This window comes from Cucumis melo, chromosome 6 (genome assembly GCF_025177605.1).
Source record: "Cucumis melo cultivar AY chromosome 6, USDA_Cmelo_AY_1.0, whole genome shotgun sequence".
NCBI lineage: Eukaryota > Viridiplantae > Streptophyta > Magnoliopsida > Cucurbitales > Cucurbitaceae > Cucumis > Cucumis melo.
Genome location: NC_066862.1, coordinates 16,149,137 through 16,168,233, shown reverse-complemented (window position 1 = coordinate 16,168,233; position 19,097 = coordinate 16,149,137). Strand labels below are relative to the sequence as shown.

General features: G+C 26.6%; 1 protein-coding gene across 1 annotated transcript; it reads left to right on the top strand.

Annotated features, from left to right (window-relative positions):
* The first annotated feature begins 14,630 nt into the window (after positions 1-14,630).
* On the top strand, positions 14,631-17,898 carry GS1 (glutamine synthetase cytosolic isozyme). The gene is given in 12 exon segments (NM_001297504.1): positions 14,631-14,809; positions 15,425-15,464; positions 15,575-15,678; positions 15,782-15,830; positions 15,946-16,052; positions 16,283-16,370; positions 16,486-16,614; positions 16,709-16,783; positions 16,870-16,923; positions 17,080-17,117; positions 17,203-17,362; positions 17,465-17,898. Coding segments are annotated over 12 exon segments (1,071 nt in total). The 5' UTR covers positions 14,631-14,735; the 3' UTR covers positions 17,618-17,898.
* The last annotated feature ends 1,199 nt before the right edge of the window (positions 17,899-19,097 follow it).

Here is a 19,097-nt window from a genome sequence, read left to right as displayed (position 1 = left end):
CTCAACTTATTGGTCCACATCAATTTAAATCAACTTTAATATCTCTTCCATCACCATCGTCGTCATCATCGATTATAGTTATTGTTAAACTATATTTGAGAGTTTTGTTATGACTATTGGTGATGTGGATGACGGTATTATCTATATTGTTTAATAAAAAATATATACCAATTTGAATATAGTATAATTTAATTTGGTTAAGATATTAATAAAAGTTTTTGTATAAGTCATATGTTAGACAAGTCAATAACAATGAAAGCATCTACACTTTTCTTGAAGTTCGAAAGTTGAGATATACATCCCTCCATTTTTTGTTTGTCAAAAAGAAAGTTGTTCAAATTTAGTACTCTCCCCCCAAACCGTAAATAATTGTATACTAAATTATACAAAATGTCTTCAACGGATGTATTGTATATTATCAATTTCTATTGTACTCAATTTTCTTTAGTTCAATAATCGGTAGTTATAAAATTGTAAAACTACTTATATAAATGAGATGAAGTTTGAACCATACAAAAAAACTATAACCACCTACATGAGTTATGATTTTATGGTTAAGGGCACACATACTACTTTTTGTAGGTCGTACGTTCAAATCTTTGTCCTCACTCGTTGTATGTTAATTATGTAGTTGATTTTACTTTTTTGTCTAATTTGTTTAATCTCAACAAAAAAAAAATCATATTATAACACCCTAGGCCTTAAGGTTCGTATTGGTATCTGGATTTTGGATTCGACATTTGGGTTTTTCAATATGTTTTGTGCTCACTCAGATGCATTCAAGAAAATTCTCATGTTAATTGTCACATAATATAAAATTGCTCCAAGCTAAGTATGTTTAACACTCTAGAGTTTCTATTGAGTTAAGGTGCGTATTGTAATATCATGTATTAATGGAAGAAATAATAGTAATAAAATAGTCGAAACATTTTAGGTATGTGAAGCTAGGACATGAAACAGCAAGTTTTGGTAAAGGTATTGTTTAAAATTTATGGAGTTGAAAATTATAAAAAGAAATAAAATGTGTGTTTAAGTGAATTATATGTGTTTATATTGAGGAAGACAAGGCATGTGAAGTTAGGATCAGAAACAGCAAGTTTTGAAAGGGATCTTTTTTCTTTTTTCTTTTTCTTTTTTTTAGAGTTTTAAATTATGATAATAACCTGTAATTAATAAGCTAATCGTGATTATTATTTAAGCTATAAAAAGAAAGAAATTAATAGTAATGGACCACAAGAATAATAATGGGCTAAAGTCAAATTAATTATAAATATATAACATGTCTTTTTTTTTCATTTTATTTCATTTTGTCCATTTTAATCTCTTTTATTAAGACTTGTCCTTTCAACCAACAATAATGTCAAGTTGGAGTGACCTTTATGGATCCAAAGGAACAATGCACAAATGACAAAATTACAAATATCAAACATAATAATAAAATGTTACTAATCACTCCATCACTTCTCAATAACTCAACTACTCTATTTTAGTTTCTTCTTAAGTTTTCAACTTATAGCATCCTTATTATTTATTTCTACTGATTATTAAAGTACTGATTTAATGTGATATATACATGTGAGTTCATGAAAAACAAAATTCCATTTTAAATGTCTATTTTTACATTAGCGGTAAATTTAGTCCATAATCTTTCAAAATTACAAATTTAACTTTATAGAACTCATTTTTAACCGTGTGATTTTTTTGTTTTAATTTTTGAAAATTAAGTTTATAAATACTGATTTCACCTAAATTTTTTATTTTATTATCTACTTCCAACCAATATTTTCAAAAGTTAAGTCAAATTTCAAAAACTATAACCAGACGTGCATATATTTAGTTTTTCTTTTTTTATTTGATTTAATTTTTACCTCTACTACTTAAGCAAATATGAAATCATGGAAAAAATTAAAAAAAAAAGGCTTAAATTTTAATATAAAAAATTAAAAACTAAATAGTAATCAAACCAAATTCTTAACTTCAAACTTTTTAAAATTATATATCTATACATAAAATTGAATGTCAGTTTATTTAATTGAACATATAAAAATTTAAATTATATAACGAAATTTTTAAAATTTCAAATATTTCAATGAAATTCAAACATGTTGGTTACGTAGGCTTTGAAATCATTCACTACAAATCTAAACAAGGATTAAAGCACCAATTAAAGGTTTTGTAATTGTAATTTCATCTATAAAGCCAAATTTATTACAAATGAAGAGTGGTGAAGTGATTGATCTAACTCCAAGTAACATAATTCCCATATGTAATAAGCAACTCAAAGATGAATATCGGGTTTGACGTATCACTATGATGAAGGAAATAAGGATTCTTAATTAGAAGAATAAGTGGAATAAATCGAAGAATGGGCATCATGCGTCTCTTAACTTTGAGGTCCTGGAAGATTTGTTTTGTAGTCATCTTACAAATTCAACGAAATAGAGAATTTCTCACTAATATCATAACAAATTTGAATTTAGGAAAAAAAAAACTCCAATATAATGATCAAGTTAAAATTCTTAGCTTTTCAATATATAAAATATAACAGGACGATAAAAGGGTTGAAACTGTACTAATGATCAGACAAACTTAATAAAAATAAAAATAGATATAAATTTCAAAATTGATGTAAAACTAAGTAAGTTTGAATAAGGAGGACATTGCAGTGATATGTCCCTTTGTTTGGCAAAGGACAAACGAGTCAACAAGATTAATATAATGTTTGTTTTTTTTTTTTTTTTTTTTTCCCTTTAAAGTCAAGAGTACTATTAACTATAAATTATTACGTAGTTGAAGACATTATTAACAAAAGCATAATTAATATAAATCAATATTAATGGTTGATATTATTATATTTCTTTAAAGGCAACTATAACGATAAAACCAGAAAAGCATACCATATTACATAAGCAAAGCATAAGCTAAAATATATAATAATGTTGGTTTTAATGAGTTTCAATGGGAAACAGTGGGTGACACATTAATAATGCAACTTTTCTTAGCCTCATTTTTTTTCAACTTTCGTATCTTCCTCTGCTTATTAAAATAATATATGCAATGTTCTATTAAAATGACCTTTTAATAGAATAAAATTAAAATTAAAATTAAAATTACAAAAATTGGTATGGATGAAAAAAAAAAATAAAACTACTTGCAAAGTATAGAAACTTAAACGAAAACTTTAAATGTAACAAAACACCAAATTATTTACTGCTCGTGTAACAAAACTCATAAAATTAGTCATTTTTTAAATATTCCAAATTTACTCTTCTCTTTCTCGCGATTTTTCTGCAGTTTCTTTCATCGTCTTCCTCTTCGATTTCTTTCATCGTTTTCCTTCTTTTTCTTTTCTTTTCTGCTATTTTTTTCCATCATCTTTCTTATTTTTCAATTGTTTTTTACATCGTTAAATCTTTCCATCATATTTCTTCTTTTTTTCACTGCGATTTCTTTCCATCGTATTTCTTCTTTTCTAATTTTGTGATTTCTTTCAACCGTCTTTCTTCTTTTTTTATTCTTTTTACAACGTTCAATATTTACATCTTCTTCTTTTCTAATCCTTTTTTACATCATTTAATCTTTTCATCGTCTTTCTTCTTTTCTTTTCTTTTATGCGTTTACATTTGGGTAACCAAATCTAAACGACTGTGTATAAGACAAAGAATCTTGAAAAAAAATCATTTAGATTGGAGTAGTCAAATGTAAACGATCATTTAAAAAAGTAAACGATCGTGTATAAAAAACCTTTTAAAAAAATCATTTGGATTAAAGTAGCCAAATGTAAACGATCGTGTAAAGAAATTTAAACAATGTGTACAAAAGAATTAAAAATTTTAAAAAAATATCATTTAACAATGAGTTATTGGCATTTTTTTTTTTTTTTGGATTAAAGTACCATCTTGATCCACCGCTATATTTTAAACTTTTGTTTTAGTTCGATTTCTATACTTATAATTGTCTAATTATGCTCTATATATTTTTAATAAATATTAAAATTAAGTTTGTTGCTGTTTAATTTTTCAAAAAAAATATCTATATGATTGCGAGAACTTACCTTTTGTTATCTTTTGTTCCATGAAAATTAACATTATTATTATTTAACCAAATGTGCAATAAAAATTAATTTCCAAGAATTAAATCAAAGTGAAACAAAATTCAGTATTTAAAAAAAAAAAAAGATTCGTGGGTTTGTAATTTATTTTTGATTTTATGTTTTTATGAACAAAAATTACAAAAAAAAAAAAAAAACGAATCAAACTACTCCGTCTAAAATTTTAAGGCTACAATTTATCGTATCATATGTACTCCTATTACGCGACAACAAATTTTTCTGTAGATCTCATTCCTATATGCAATTCGAACAACAACAAAAGAATTTTTTTTTAAAAAAAAAAAAAAAAAAAGTGAATATTGTTTACTTAGAATTTGAGTTCAGCTTTAATTAAAGTTATAGGTTTGTTTTTGAAGATGGGAGGATGTAAAATGATAGAGTTAAAGTTTAAAAATTATTTTTGAAGAGGGCAAAAATTGTAATTTGACCTAATTATAAGAAAGAAAGAAAGAAAGAAAGTAATTATGAGGGGGAGAAAAAGAAAGTCTTTTTAGAATGGAATGGAAGGAGAGGCCTGTTTTATTCATTTTAGATATTTTTTTAAAAAAAAAAAAAACACAAGAATGATGTCACAAAAGCTGAAAATGAGAATCTTGAAAGTTGTGGTTTTAATTTATAATTGGAAAAATATGGAAACTTAGCTTCTACAAATCAAACACTTCAAAAATATAATTAGTGAATCAATAGTGTCGTCATTCATTTACTTCAACCAATATAATAGATCAGTAATTAATTAGCCACAACTTCAGAAACCCTCCTGCCTCCACTATACAATGACTTTAATTGTTAGATATTCTTACATTTCTCCCTCACGAAAGAAATGGAGATTTGAGGAGTGATATACAGATCCGCTTCTTTTGTCCTCCACCGTACGACCACCACGTGAATCTCCACTTTCTTTTCCCAACTTCACTTTTTTATTTACCCTATTCCTTTCTTTTCCTAATTCATTCCCTCTTTTCTATTTTATTCATCCACCTAACCCCATCTTTACTTTACTACTCTACTCCCAACCAATTTACACTTTCCTCACCATCACCATTGCCCCTCATCTACCTATCAATTTTTATTCATATTCACTTCTTATTTTATTACATTCCAATCCATCTTTTAAAACTTTTTTAAATTTTATTAACTTAATATACCTCACCAAAATCCCAAATCCCAAATCCCAAATCCCAAATCTTAGAGATAAAAAAATGTATTCTATACCAAATCAAAATATACTTCCTTCAAAAATAATACCAATAATATAAAGTTTTACCAATTATAATTAGAGACTAAATTGTGTCGCTTGGAACTAAAGTTATGAAAAATTACGATTTCTTCTTTCTTTCTTTTCTTTTCTTTTCTTTTCTTTTCTTTTCTTTTTTTCTTTTTTTCTTTTTGTTGACATATTACTTACAAATTAATTAATTGTTCCTATTTGGAAAATTGAGCGCTTATCATCCTCCATCATTATCGTTTCATACTTGATTTTGTTTCAAAAGGTTATTTATAAATTCCTTTCTTTACTTTTTTCATTTTCTTTTCTTTTTTAATTTAATTTCTTTTATTTTTAAATTAAAAATTAAATAAATGTATGGTTAATTTTCATAAATATAATAAAATACAAAAATATTTATGGACCATGTAACAAAATCAAAAATCCCATAAAGCTAACTTTTATATATATATATATATATTTGAGGTTTGCCTTTCTTTTTCACTTTTTTTCTTCTTTTCTTCTACAATTTTTCTTTTCTTTTCCAACTTCTTTTTTTCTCTTATTCTTATGCATTTTTTCAATCAGTCGTAAATTTTGTATTTTTTTCAAGGTATTATTTGGTTCAAGATCGTATACCAAATACAAAATATCTTAGTACACGATTTTGAACAAAATCGTTGGGATATTGGTATAGATTTTGGTATGCAATCTTGAACAAAAATCATCTGGATATTGGTATATTATCGTGTAGCCAAATCTAAAAGATATTGGTACAAGATCGTGTACCAAATATAAAAGATCTTAAAAAAATCGTACACGATCATTTAGATTTGACTACACGATCTTGTAGATCTTGGTACAAAATCATGTACCGAATTAAAACAATTTTGTAGATCTTGGTACAAGATCATGTGCCAAATATATTGTAACAACCAACTTTTTATACTAAGTTAAAGTAATTACTAAAAAGAAACATAACAATAGACACTTTTTTGAAAAGAGGAAGATTAAATTTTCATTAAAAACATAATACTAAAACATTGATACATAGACGCAGAAGCAAAACTGAGTCTCGATATGGCATGTCACGAATCCTTCTATGTCGCTCGTCAACTTTCCTCTACCTTTACCTTTGCGTGAAATGTTAAAAAATAGAAAAAGTGAGTATAAACATATACTCGTTAAGAAACTCACTACTAGTCTCACTAGGTGTTTGTTAACTTCCCATTAGAGTCTTGTAAGAAAATACCCCTAAACTGGTGCATTCCCGAACACACGCAATCTAGTGATTTCGTAGAAACACACGCAATCTAGTGATTCCGTAGAAACACATCTAGTCTTCAGTGAACCCAGACGAACGCCTAGGACAGAAGGTTATCTTAATAGAGAAGATGAAGAACTTTTTTCTTTTTTCCTTTTCTTTTCGACTTAAGCATTATACTGCTATTTATAAATTCAAATAATAACAATAATATTTATTATTATTATTATTATTATTATTATTTCCTTTTAGAAAATATGTATAATACCATACGTATATTTTATTTCCAATTATCTTTCCCCAATTAATATGCTCAAAATCTTACACCTTTATAACCATTAATAATAATAATAATAATTCTTTATTATTATTATTATTATTATTATTATTATTATTATTATTATTATTATTATTATTATTATTATTATTATTATTATTATTATTATCTCACCAAAATATATAATAAATATACATATTTATTTAAACCATCGTTCTCTCTCCTAATAAATATATCATCTTTTTCTTCCAATCAAATCAATTATCTCTCTTCTCATGGATTATCTTTTTTTTCCAAACAAATATAATTATATTTCGTCATATAATTAATTTTACTTTTCCATATTAATTATTTACACAAAACCAAATAATTAATATCCTATTCCACCAAAAATCCAAATTATTAATTAAATATATATATCGATACATATATTCAATTAAATATAATTCCAACAAAACCAACTTTTCACTCCAAGATCTCAAATTAACTTAAATTCTCAGTTCTTTTAATCAATCAAATATTTTCCAATAAATCACTCATAATTTTCAACCTCAATTATCTTAACCCAACAATTAAATTTTAGCTCCAATATTTAATATAACACCCAAATAATTCAATATAATTAATAAAAACTCTTTAAAAGATTTGGAATGTTACATTCCATTTCCCAATAATTATATTTCAATATATAATCATTTTTTTTAAATAATCTAATTCCTTCTCTTACCTTATTTACCCAATCATATCAACTTCTTTCCATAATCAATATTTATCTTTTTTTCAAAATAATTAATTATTATTTATCGTTCTCCAAAATAATTAATTATCTTATACAATAATTAATTATTATTTATCATTTTCTAAAGTAATTATCCTTTTACAAATAGTTTTATTTTTCCAAAATATAATTATTTTCCTTTTTCTCTCTTAATAAACACCTCTTCTTTAAAATCAAATTATTTTTTCCTTAAATAATTGTATTTCAAAAATATAATTATTTTTTCTTTTTCCATAATAATTATATATATATATATATATATATATATATATATATATATATAAAATATTTCCACATATACATATAATTATCAAATCTCTAACAAAAATTTTCACTCTACAATTTAATTAAATAACACCAGTAATTATTTAATTTAATTCAATTTCAACTAAAAATCCACAACTTTACTTAAACTTTTAACATATCATTTAATCAAAATCTCAACAAACATCACATGCTAAAACAACCAATTAATTAAATATTCATCCAACAAATATTTAATTAATTTCAATTCCTACCAAATCAAATAATTCTCATTAAATGAATTAAAAAATAATGTCCAATAAATTGAATCTAATTAAACAAAACTAAGTTAATTAACTCCAAAATTATCTTAATTTTGAGGGCGTTACATATATGACGTGCACAAATAGCCAATTAATCGCGTGTTGACTTGAGCATTTTCAGTATTTTTCATTGTGGGCATATGAGCTTTTTCTGTTTTCAAAATTGTTCTATACAGTATAAATATTTTGCTGATTTGTTGTACTTTGAAAAAAACACGGTTTGCTATATTTTTTAAAAATCTCTAAGTGGTTTTTTTCAAAAATACAAAGTAGTTTTTTAAAAAATACAACAAATTGATAAAATATTTACACTTTATAAAACAATTTCGAGAACAAAAAAAATCACAGGCACACAATGGAAAATTGATCATGTTAAACTATCATGTTAACCATGGAAAACAATGAGAAAAGAGTTTCAAATCTAAACAATCGTGTTGACCATGCTAAACGAACGTATTGACTATGCTAAGATTATATCAACATGATCATGTAGTTCTTTTTAAACTATGGGAAAAAAATTTCACATTTAAACAATCATGTTGACCATGATAAACGATCGTGTTGGCAATAGTAAATGATCGTTTAGATCATGCCAAAATGATATCTAAATGATTTTGATATTCTCGAATATGAGAAATTTGAAGTAGCTTCAAAGAATCTTGCTGAAAATTGTAAAGATAAAATATAAGATTTAAATAGAAGAATTAATTGTTTAAAAATGGAAGAAATAAAATAGGGAAGAGAAGATAAATAAATCTAAAAGAGAAGAAATTGCAAAGAAAGGAGAAGAAGAAAGAGAGGTGAGGCAAAGGCAAGCATGGAATGAAAATTTGTTGTCCGACTTCAAGAGCTTTTATTTTTTTACATTTATATAAATTAACGTTAGTAGGGTAAGGAGTATTAAAACACTATATTTCTTTTGATGTAAATTTATAAATTTGTTGGATCTTAATCATTGTATACTTTCAAACAAGGTTTTAATTCTTTTAATACAAATAAATTTGTTATTTGTGTTTTTGCCCATAAACCATAAACTAGCAATAAATGTAAATGGAATATATTTGGAAAGTAGGCCAACATGGAACAAATACCAATTCCAAATTGGTATTTCAACCTAATTTAATATCATAAAAATGGGATAACAACATAACAACACTATCTTTGGTTTTTCAAAATAAGGGAAAAAATTAGGGTGTGATTTTTTATTCAAACAGACTAAATTGATTGAGATTGGCCTCTTTGAAATTTTTATGATCTATTAGAGTGGTGTATTTTCTTTTCCAACTTTTTATCATTTTAGTATACAACTTCAATTATTCAAAATACCTCATTTTAATTTTTTTTTTTTATCAAAAACAGATAAGTAAGACTAAATATTTATAGAACAATCATGTGTAATAATTTTTTTTTTTACAATTTCAAACATTGTAGACTAATTTAGAATTCATATTTAAACATCTTTGATTAAAACTACGAAGCTCCAATAAAAATTAAATTCCCCATTTGAAGTACTGAAAAACACTTTAAAACTTAGAGAAACCAAATACGGTATATCAAATATATGTTTTACGTTATTGCCATTATTAGAGCATTTATAGAACATATTTGAAAATAATAAATAAATAAACAAAATTTTATTTTTATATTACTTTCAAAATTTAAAGTGTTTTTTTAAAGACTACAAAGTATTCATTTTTTATTATCAAAGTGCCTTTTAATTTATAAATAAAAAGTAATTACAAAAGCTTGGTTAAATTAAAGGCTATTTTTCAAAAATAAAAACGTGAGATATAGAATATTTAATAGAGAAAACTTCATGAATATAACAAACTACTCTAATATTTTTATGGCCAAGGTAAAAAATCTTACCCATAAAAGAAATCTTGAAAAAAATGGTACAGTCAAATCTAAACAACAACAAAAAAAAACAACCAAATCTAAAGATGGTGTGATCAAATTTAAAATAACCTAATTAATTAAAAATCAAATTAAACATATAATTGATAGTGAAATCTAAACGAAATTGTGTACCAAATAGTCAAATTGTACAAAATATATTAGGCGCCTCGTTGAGTTTCTTACGTTTTTAGAATTATTTGTAAATATTTAAACCGTTTGTTATATTTTTGAAAAGATATGTATTTAAACTTAAAAATAATTTTCAATTAATAAACCATAGAAAAAGAATTAAATTTTTGAGACAGTGGGTTCTAAGAAGAAAAAAGAAAAAAGAAAAAAGAAAAAAGAAAAAAGAAAAAAGAAAAAAGAAAGGTGGGAGATAGAACATTTAAAACAGAAAAGTGATTTTAGAATTACTTTTTTAAAAAAAATGAAAAATGTTTGTTAGGAAGCATTTAGTTTTAAAACGTTTTGATAAGATTGATTTGGTGAGCTCATAATTTGCTCTGCCAACATAAAGTTGGAAGTTGGGATTCTAAAAGCTCTTACTAAAAGTTTTAATTTTATTCTTTTTAAGTTTTTGTTTTACCTTAAACTCACTATATTAAACCTACCATTTTCACCTAAATCTTTTAACTAATTTCTTCCACGGTTAATTTTAAGTAACTATGAAAATAGATCTTTAAATTAATTAATAAACATTAACATTCAAATTGATTGAATAAAGTTGACGTTGAAATAAAATAAAATAAAATCAAATATATATCTTAACGAAAAAATAGTAGGTGAATCTAATAAAGGCACAAATACACACGATGTCACAACAATATAGCAGATAAATTGTCCATTACGAAAACATGCACTAGAATATTTATTTTATTTTTAAGGTATCGTAATATAACTTGGGGTGAAGATTTGAACTCGAGATCTCCTATCCTTGAGTTCATGTTGGCATGACACAAAAATTAATAATCTAGTTTTGTGCAAAATCACCTACGTACATCTTGGAGCAGTGTGTTTGGTGGAATAAATTAGTCAAAATCACCTACACAAACTCCTTTGTTTTACTTTTAATAAAACTAGTCAACCAAGACAATAATACTTAAAAAATCAAAAATAAAAAATAAAATTGTCTTAATTCGAAACTTTTAAGCAAGGAAAAGTAAAAAATTGAATAGGTAATGTTTTAAAATTTAGAAATAAAGAAAACGAGTCTTAACAATTTTAAAAGAAATTATAAAAAATATATATATATAAAAATAAAAGATTTGATAAAATATTCAAAATTGACAGTAAAAATAAAAAATTTGTGATTTTGTTCTATGAAAATAAATTATAAAGTTTATGAGATGATTAAAAGGAAAAACGATCTCAACCATGTGACGAATGACATGTATCCTAATAGTAGGATACGTGGCAGTTACCGATGGACACAGATATTTATGCACAAAAACAGATTCTCTTCCATTTTTAATTCTTTTTTTATTTCATCCACCAAAATAAATAAATAATTTAAAAGGGTTTTATGTGTTTTAAATATAACAAAAAAAGAACCCCTAAGATTCTTTTGATTTTTTTTGATTTTTTTTTATATCATAATTCGTTTGTTTGTGTTTAAGAATTCGTTTAGAATTACTTAAAAAAAAAATATATTTTTCAATAAATTCATTTTTACTTTTATCTTTTCTAAAATTGGTTAAAAAATTTTAGTGACTTTTAACTTCAATTTTTTTTCAAAATAATTTATTTTTTAAATTAAATATTTAAAAATATAATCCATATACATGACAAAACTATTAAAATAAAATTTAACGAACATTTATCTATAAACTATGATAATTATTATATTTATAAATAATTTGACTTATCTTCCTATATTTTTAAAAGTGGTAAAATATTGAATCTTTTTATAAAATATAGCAAAATTCATCAAATTTTCTATTATTTATTTTAAATTTTTTTTACTATATTCTATAAATAATTTTTTTTTCAATCTGTAGTAACTTTTTTTAATTTATTTTTGTTTTTGCTTCTGATATAGTTTAAAATTCAACTATGGTAAAAAACAAAAGTGCAAACTATGATAATAAATTGAGGAAACAAAAAGAAAATAAAAAAGAAAAACGAAATAATTACAAAAAAAAAAAAAAACTTAAATAAAATATTTTTTTTGTTTTTAAAATTTTAAAAGATTTTGCAAGAAACTGAGGCAGAACATACTTTTGTTAAAAAAAAAAAAAACAAAATAGAGAATAATTCTCAATTAGTCTTTTAATGATTGACTAATTAAGTATTAATCGTCTATATACATCCACACGATATGGTCTCAATCAATTTTCACTTGTCAAATTTCCATATTCCCAATCAATTCATCTTCTTTCTTAAACAACATATTATTGATATTTAATCACTGTATTCTATTCATTTTACTTGTTTTTAAATATAAAAAAAATTAAATCAAAATATTGACAAAGTATAATAAAATTTTAAATTTTATATGTGGTGATAGCCTTTTATAAGTGATAGTGCTTATCAATAACATCATCATCTATTTGTATTTATAAGGAATAGAATTTGAAATTCTATATTATTTGTAAATATTTTCAAATATTTTGCCATTTATAATAATTTTTATTTATTTATTTCAAGACTATATGAATTTATTTATCATAAAATACTAATAAATATGTAGAAAATAAAATTTGTAGCAGGGGGACCATTACAGTATAATCATCGTTCTAGTGCAATGTCTATATATGCAAATATGTTAAGCGAGTAATTTAATAATACATGCTTCTAATTTTTAAGCCTCCTTAGATGACGATTTAATTTTTCGTTTTTCAAAATTTTTAAATCAAGCTTTTTTTTTCTATGTTTTCAGGATGAATTTTCTTTTAAAGGAAGGAGAGTTGAATTTTAGCTAAATTATTCTTAAAAAAAGTTTTCAATTAACTAAAATTTGTAGCTTCCCTAAATTCAATTGACTTTTTAAACATTAGTTCAAAGTTGACCGCAAAGGAAATTAAAGAAATTTATGGAGAAAAAAAATGTTTATAAGTTTCTTTTTCAAAACTAAAAAACTAAAAATCAAACCATTATCATAGGGTTTTAATTATCTCTCATTCATTTTTTTTGAAAACTCTCAAATTCATACCCGTTTAAATTCTTAAAGAGTATTTTTTAAGAAAAAAAAAATAACATAATTAAGAAGTTCTATCGAGGATTCAAATCAAATCCTAATAATATGTATGTATTATATATGAACATGTGAGGAAGAATCAAGACTTTATAACATACGTAAGTGATTAAACTTGTTTGAAATTAAATAACGTGTTAACTAGTTGAAATTAAGATATAAATTAACATTTTGTATATATATAATTGAAAATTATTTTAAGGTAGTGAAAGAAAAGCAAACTGATATTTTTAAGTATTTTCTTTTAAAAAAAATTACATTGAACCTTAAATGACCCATCATGGCTATAGATTAAAATAAGTTAAGGGTGAAAAGAAAACGAGACAACAACCAAGTTTTAATTTTCTCATCATACATATGATAAAACCAATTGTAGTCTATGTAATTTCCATAAATTTTCATCTTACACTTACTCCCTCAAACTAAAATTTTTATCATAATTTGCTGAATAACAACAATATTCTTCAAAGGCATACAATGTATATCTCAAAATTATGGACAAAATTAAAAAAAAAAAAATTAAGATTCAGATTAAAGAATACTTTTCGTTGTTGATTTTCACGAGAATAACAATTTAATTTCTAAACTTTGATTTGTAACGAATTAATCTTTTTACTTTCAATTTTTTTTTATCAATTTACTTTTTGAACTTTAGTATGCAACAATCAAGTTATTAGCTAACAATAATTTAGTTCAACTGACATATATACGTGTCTAAGGATCAAAAAGTCTTGAATTCAAATATTTTCACCCTAACTTATATTAAAAACATCTAATCATGATATTTATATTTATAACAATTTAGTCCCAACATAAAATGATTCATCAAATTTGATGTTAATTTTTATTATTGTATGATGCAGATTGTGTGTCTCATGAAATTATCGAGCCTCTAATTAATGGTCAATTTAAATAGGTAAAAGATGTCATGAACCGGTCATATTAATTTCTAAAATACAAATTAAATCCTTACAAAATTTAAAATATAAGGAAGAAATGGCTGGATAGAAAAAGTGGTTTAAATTTGAGAATTATTTAAGGAAAATTATTGAAAATCACAAAACTCCTTGAAATATTTATAAAAAACAAAATATCATATTCAATACCAATAGACATGGATAGAAGTTTATTAAATGCACCGATAATCTATCATGCTAAATATTTTGGCTAACTATGCTATATTTAAAAATAGGTAGATTATTAAAAGTATATTAAGCAAATTATTATAATTTATTTTTGAAAAGTAGACTTTTGAGAAATAGTTCCAAAGGAATGGCAATGCCTTTTTTCCTACAAACTGTTTCTATAAAAGCCACGCCTTTGCTCATAATTTCTCTGCAAAACTTCAACGTCGGCAAGAAGAGCGGGAATCAAATCATTCCCTCTCTGAAAACTCATTGATTTGTGTGCTTTTCTCTTTCGATTTCCTTGCAAGAAACTATGTCTCTGCTCTCCGATCTCATCAACCTCAACCTCTCTGACTCCACCGAGAAGATCATTGCAGAGTACATATGGTTTGTTCCTTTTCAAATTTTCATCCTCCCACTTCTGTTTTTCCACTCTTTTCCCCGATTTTCTTTCTGGGTTTCTCTCTATGAGGCTGCAAGTTCCCTCCTCTTGCTCTTACAGCTGCTTGACTTTCTTTTTCTTTCTTTTTAATCCGTTTTCTTGCTCTTTTTTTACTGTTTGTTTCCCATGAAAGATCTTGGGAAATGGGTTGAAGTTGTGTGGTTCTGTTGTTTGGACTTTAAAAACTTCACTTTGAGGGAATTTTCGTGAGGATTTTGTGTGCTCTGTTTATTTCTAGCGTTTTTGGGAAATGGGTTGAAGTTGAGTGATTATTATTTGTGGGATTTTGTGGGGGTTTTCCCTCTTCTTTAGTACATTGAGTACGTTTCTTGTTCTTCCTTATTGAACTTTTGTTTCTGAAACCGTTCTTCGATGATTGTGTAAATTTCTGCGCTGCTCAAGTGTTCTGGCTGTGTTTCTTCTTCTTCTTCTTCTTCTTCTTTTTTAATGATGCAAATCGTTGAAGTTGAAGAAGGGTTATCATATTTACTGGGATTTCTTCTGTTTTTATTGTTGCTCTGCCTTTGATTATTGGTCTGTTTATTGTTCCATTTGAATAGGATTGGTGGATCAGGCATGGATCTCAGAAGCAAAGCGAGGGTAATTTCTCTTTATTGTGAAGAAGAAGCTATTTTAAGATCATGATTATCTTTATTGGTTTTTGTTCTCTCTTTTAATTATAAACGTTGGTGTTTCTTTTGCATTCGAAGACCCTTTCTGGCCCTGTAAGCGATCCTTCTAAGCTTCCCAAATGGAATTATGATGGATCTAGTACAGGCCAAGCCCCAGGAGAAGACAGTGAAGTGATCCTTTAGTGAGTTCTTTATATCTTCTATTTTCCCAATATTCTGCATAGAGTTGAACCACTGATTGGATCTTAACACCATTTTTTGTTGTTGAATGACGATGAAACACAGCCCACAAGCAATTTTTAGGGACCCATTCAGGAGAGGCAACAATATTCTTGTAAGTTCATTAAGTTGTCAATTGAATTCATTTGGATCGCAAGCTTCTGTCAGCTGTTGTTATATACTTATCTTGAGATGGATTGAGCTTCACACTGATAATTTTGATTGGTTAGGTTATATGTGATGCTTACACACCAGCTGGTGAGCCGATCCCCACAAACAAGAGACATGCTGCTGCCAAGATCTTCAGCCATCCTGATGTTGTTGCTGAAGTACCATGGTGATTATTGAATTTTCGCTTCATATTTATGATTATGAGATTAAACTCTATTAAATGATGAAGAATGTTGATGTCCACTAATAACATCATTGAAAGTGACCTTTCACCTAAAGAAAAATATTGATGGGAACATCAAAATACATGTTGATATTATATAATGGAAGATACTTACAATTTTACTCTACTTGGAATCTCCACCTTGACTTGGCTCGTTTGTTTTGAAAACACAGGTATGGTATTGAGCAAGAGTACACCTTGCTGCAGAAGGATGTAAAATGGCCAATTGGGTGGCCAATTGGTGGTTTCCCTGGGCCACAGGTAATAGAAACTTACTCTTTCTTCTTAAAGTTCTTAGTTTATTAGTTGAAAGTAGAGTTAGTTCCTTAATCAAAGCTATAAGTAGTATATAATTATGAATTTTGATTGTCAATAGGGACCGTACTATTGTGGTGTTGGTGTTGACAAAGCCTTTGGTCGTGACATTGTTGATGCCCATTACAAAGCCTGTTTATATGCCGGGGTTAACATCAGTGGTATTAACGGAGAAGTGATGCCAGGGCAGGTACAGCTCCTTTTTGTTTTTCCTGGCTTTGCAGTGTGTGTGATTAGATTATGTTCTTGTGTTAACTTGTGTGCTTTTTCTTGAACCAACATAGTGGGAATTTCAAGTTGGTCCTTCAGTTGGTATTTCTGCTGGGGATGAATTATGGGTTGCTCGTTACATCTTAGAGGTAACCTAGGTTCTAAAAGATTGCTTTCAAACACCTAATTTTTAAGACATTAGTTGGTTTTTATGGTTTCCATTTTGTATTAACAGAGGATAACAGAGATTGCTGGAGTAGTCCTTTCTTTTGATCCAAAACCAATCCAGGTAAAAGAATCCTAAAAGGTCTCTTTTCTTCATCTTTTCTTTTGGAGGGAGTGTACTTTTTAAGTAAAAATCATTCAGACCTTTCTTTCTTGTTTGTCATTTTTTTTTTGTGTGTGTGTTTATTTTGGTCTTCTTTTTCTTTCTCAACTACACCAGGGAGACTGGAATGGAGCAGGTGCTCACACAAACTACAGGTAATGAAACACTTTCTTTATATCCTTTTTGAACCATATACTTTGATGAGGCATTAAACTAAAATATTTGGTAATAATTTTCCAGTACGAAGTCGATGAGGGAAGAAGGAGGTTATGAGGTGATCAAAAAAGCAATTGAGAAGTTGAAGCTTAGGCACAAAGAACACATTGCTGCATATGGAGAAGGCAATGAGCGTCGTCTCACGGGACGGCATGAAACAGCTGACATCAACACCTTCTCTTGGGTATAAACCCATTCCCTCTTCTACATCTTTGATATATATGCTTATTCTGATCATCATGTGGAGGTGTAAATATCTATATGTTTGGATAAATAAACCTGACAGGGTGTTGCAAATCGCGGTGCATCTGTTAGAGTAGGACGAGATACCGAGAAAGAAGGAAAGGGATACTTTGAGGACCGGAGACCTGCGTCAAACATGGACCCATATGTTGTAACTTCCATGGTCGCTGAAACCACCATCTTGTGGAAGCCATGAGGGGAGGAAGGGAAGGGAAGAGGATGAATAATCTTCCAAATTATGACTTTCAATTTCAAATGGGATACTGAAATTTAAAAGGGGGAAGTGGGTGTTTGATTAGATAAGAATCCTTCTTTGTTTTTATTACGTTCGCAGTTGATATTCTCATCCTTTTGTATTATTGTGATTTTTAGCCTTCCATTTGAGGTTTTCCAAGGGCAAGCTGTTTGCCACTTCCCCATTGCTCCATTTCTGTATGAAAGGAATAAAATAATAGGATGGGTTTCTATTATCCTTTGATTTTATCTCTATTTTATTGCTATTTCTTCCCTTCTCACATTTGACTACTTTTAATTTGAATCTTGTTGTAGGTGTGACACACAGTAGAAAAGAAAACAAATCAAATATAATAAGATACTAAAAGTCTTTTTGATTAGTCTCCTTCCTAATACAATTCTTAAAGTTGGAAATTAGCAATTGGAATTTCCAACTTTGAGAACGAAATTAACAATACAATATATGATTATTTGAAAACAAAAAAGTTTGGTCCATTTCAAATGAGGAGGGGAAACCTACCAAAGTCGCCAAAATTGACCAAATGGATCCAAATTAAATTCAACAATCCTATAAATGTAGAAAGAAACTCATTGACTCCACACTCGTTTCAATTTTGTCCTGTTTTTAGTCTGCCCCAATTCCATTATGACAACACATTAAAGTAAATGCAATTGGAATATTTATGAAAAACTCTTTACCCAAAGTGTGAATTCCTTAATTTATGATCTCTTACTTTTCTGATTACAACCTTTTAGAAATATTTATCCCACCATAGTATAAAGTTCTAATTATTATTTATTTGTGCAAAGGAAAGGACCATAATGTAAAGTTAGAAATATTTTCTTAATCTTAGATTTGATGGAATATGATCTTTGGTCACCATTCTCCTCTCAAATTAATAAGTTTAGATGCTTTTAGAAATTGACCCTTCAAGGTTAAACAGCATACAATAAAAATAAATTATAAACCATTTGAATGGTTGATGTACATGTAATTAATAATATAGCAATACTTATATTTGTAAACGTAATATTTTGCTCAACAAATTTTGTGGATTTTCAAATCAATTTATTTATTTTCTACCTTAAAACCCTATATCAAAAATCTTAATTTAAAAGGTTAAAATAAGGGGTAGTAATGTAGATGAGTACTATATTTAATTAGCGGTTTTTTTATCTAAAGAAATGGATCAATTGTCCATTTCTATTTTGAAGAAAAATAGTCGAACCGCTCGAAAGATAAAAGAAACTGAACATTTTATTACTTTCAAGTTGCACACACTTCGACACTCCAGTTAGTCATGAATTTGTGAATAACTTGATAGGAAAAAATATGTCATAATTTTAGGCATATATTTGATCAATGACTTTGGTTATTTATATAGGATAGTAATTTGCTGCAGAAGTTCGAGTTCATGACTTCTCAGCTTCTTTTTCAAAAC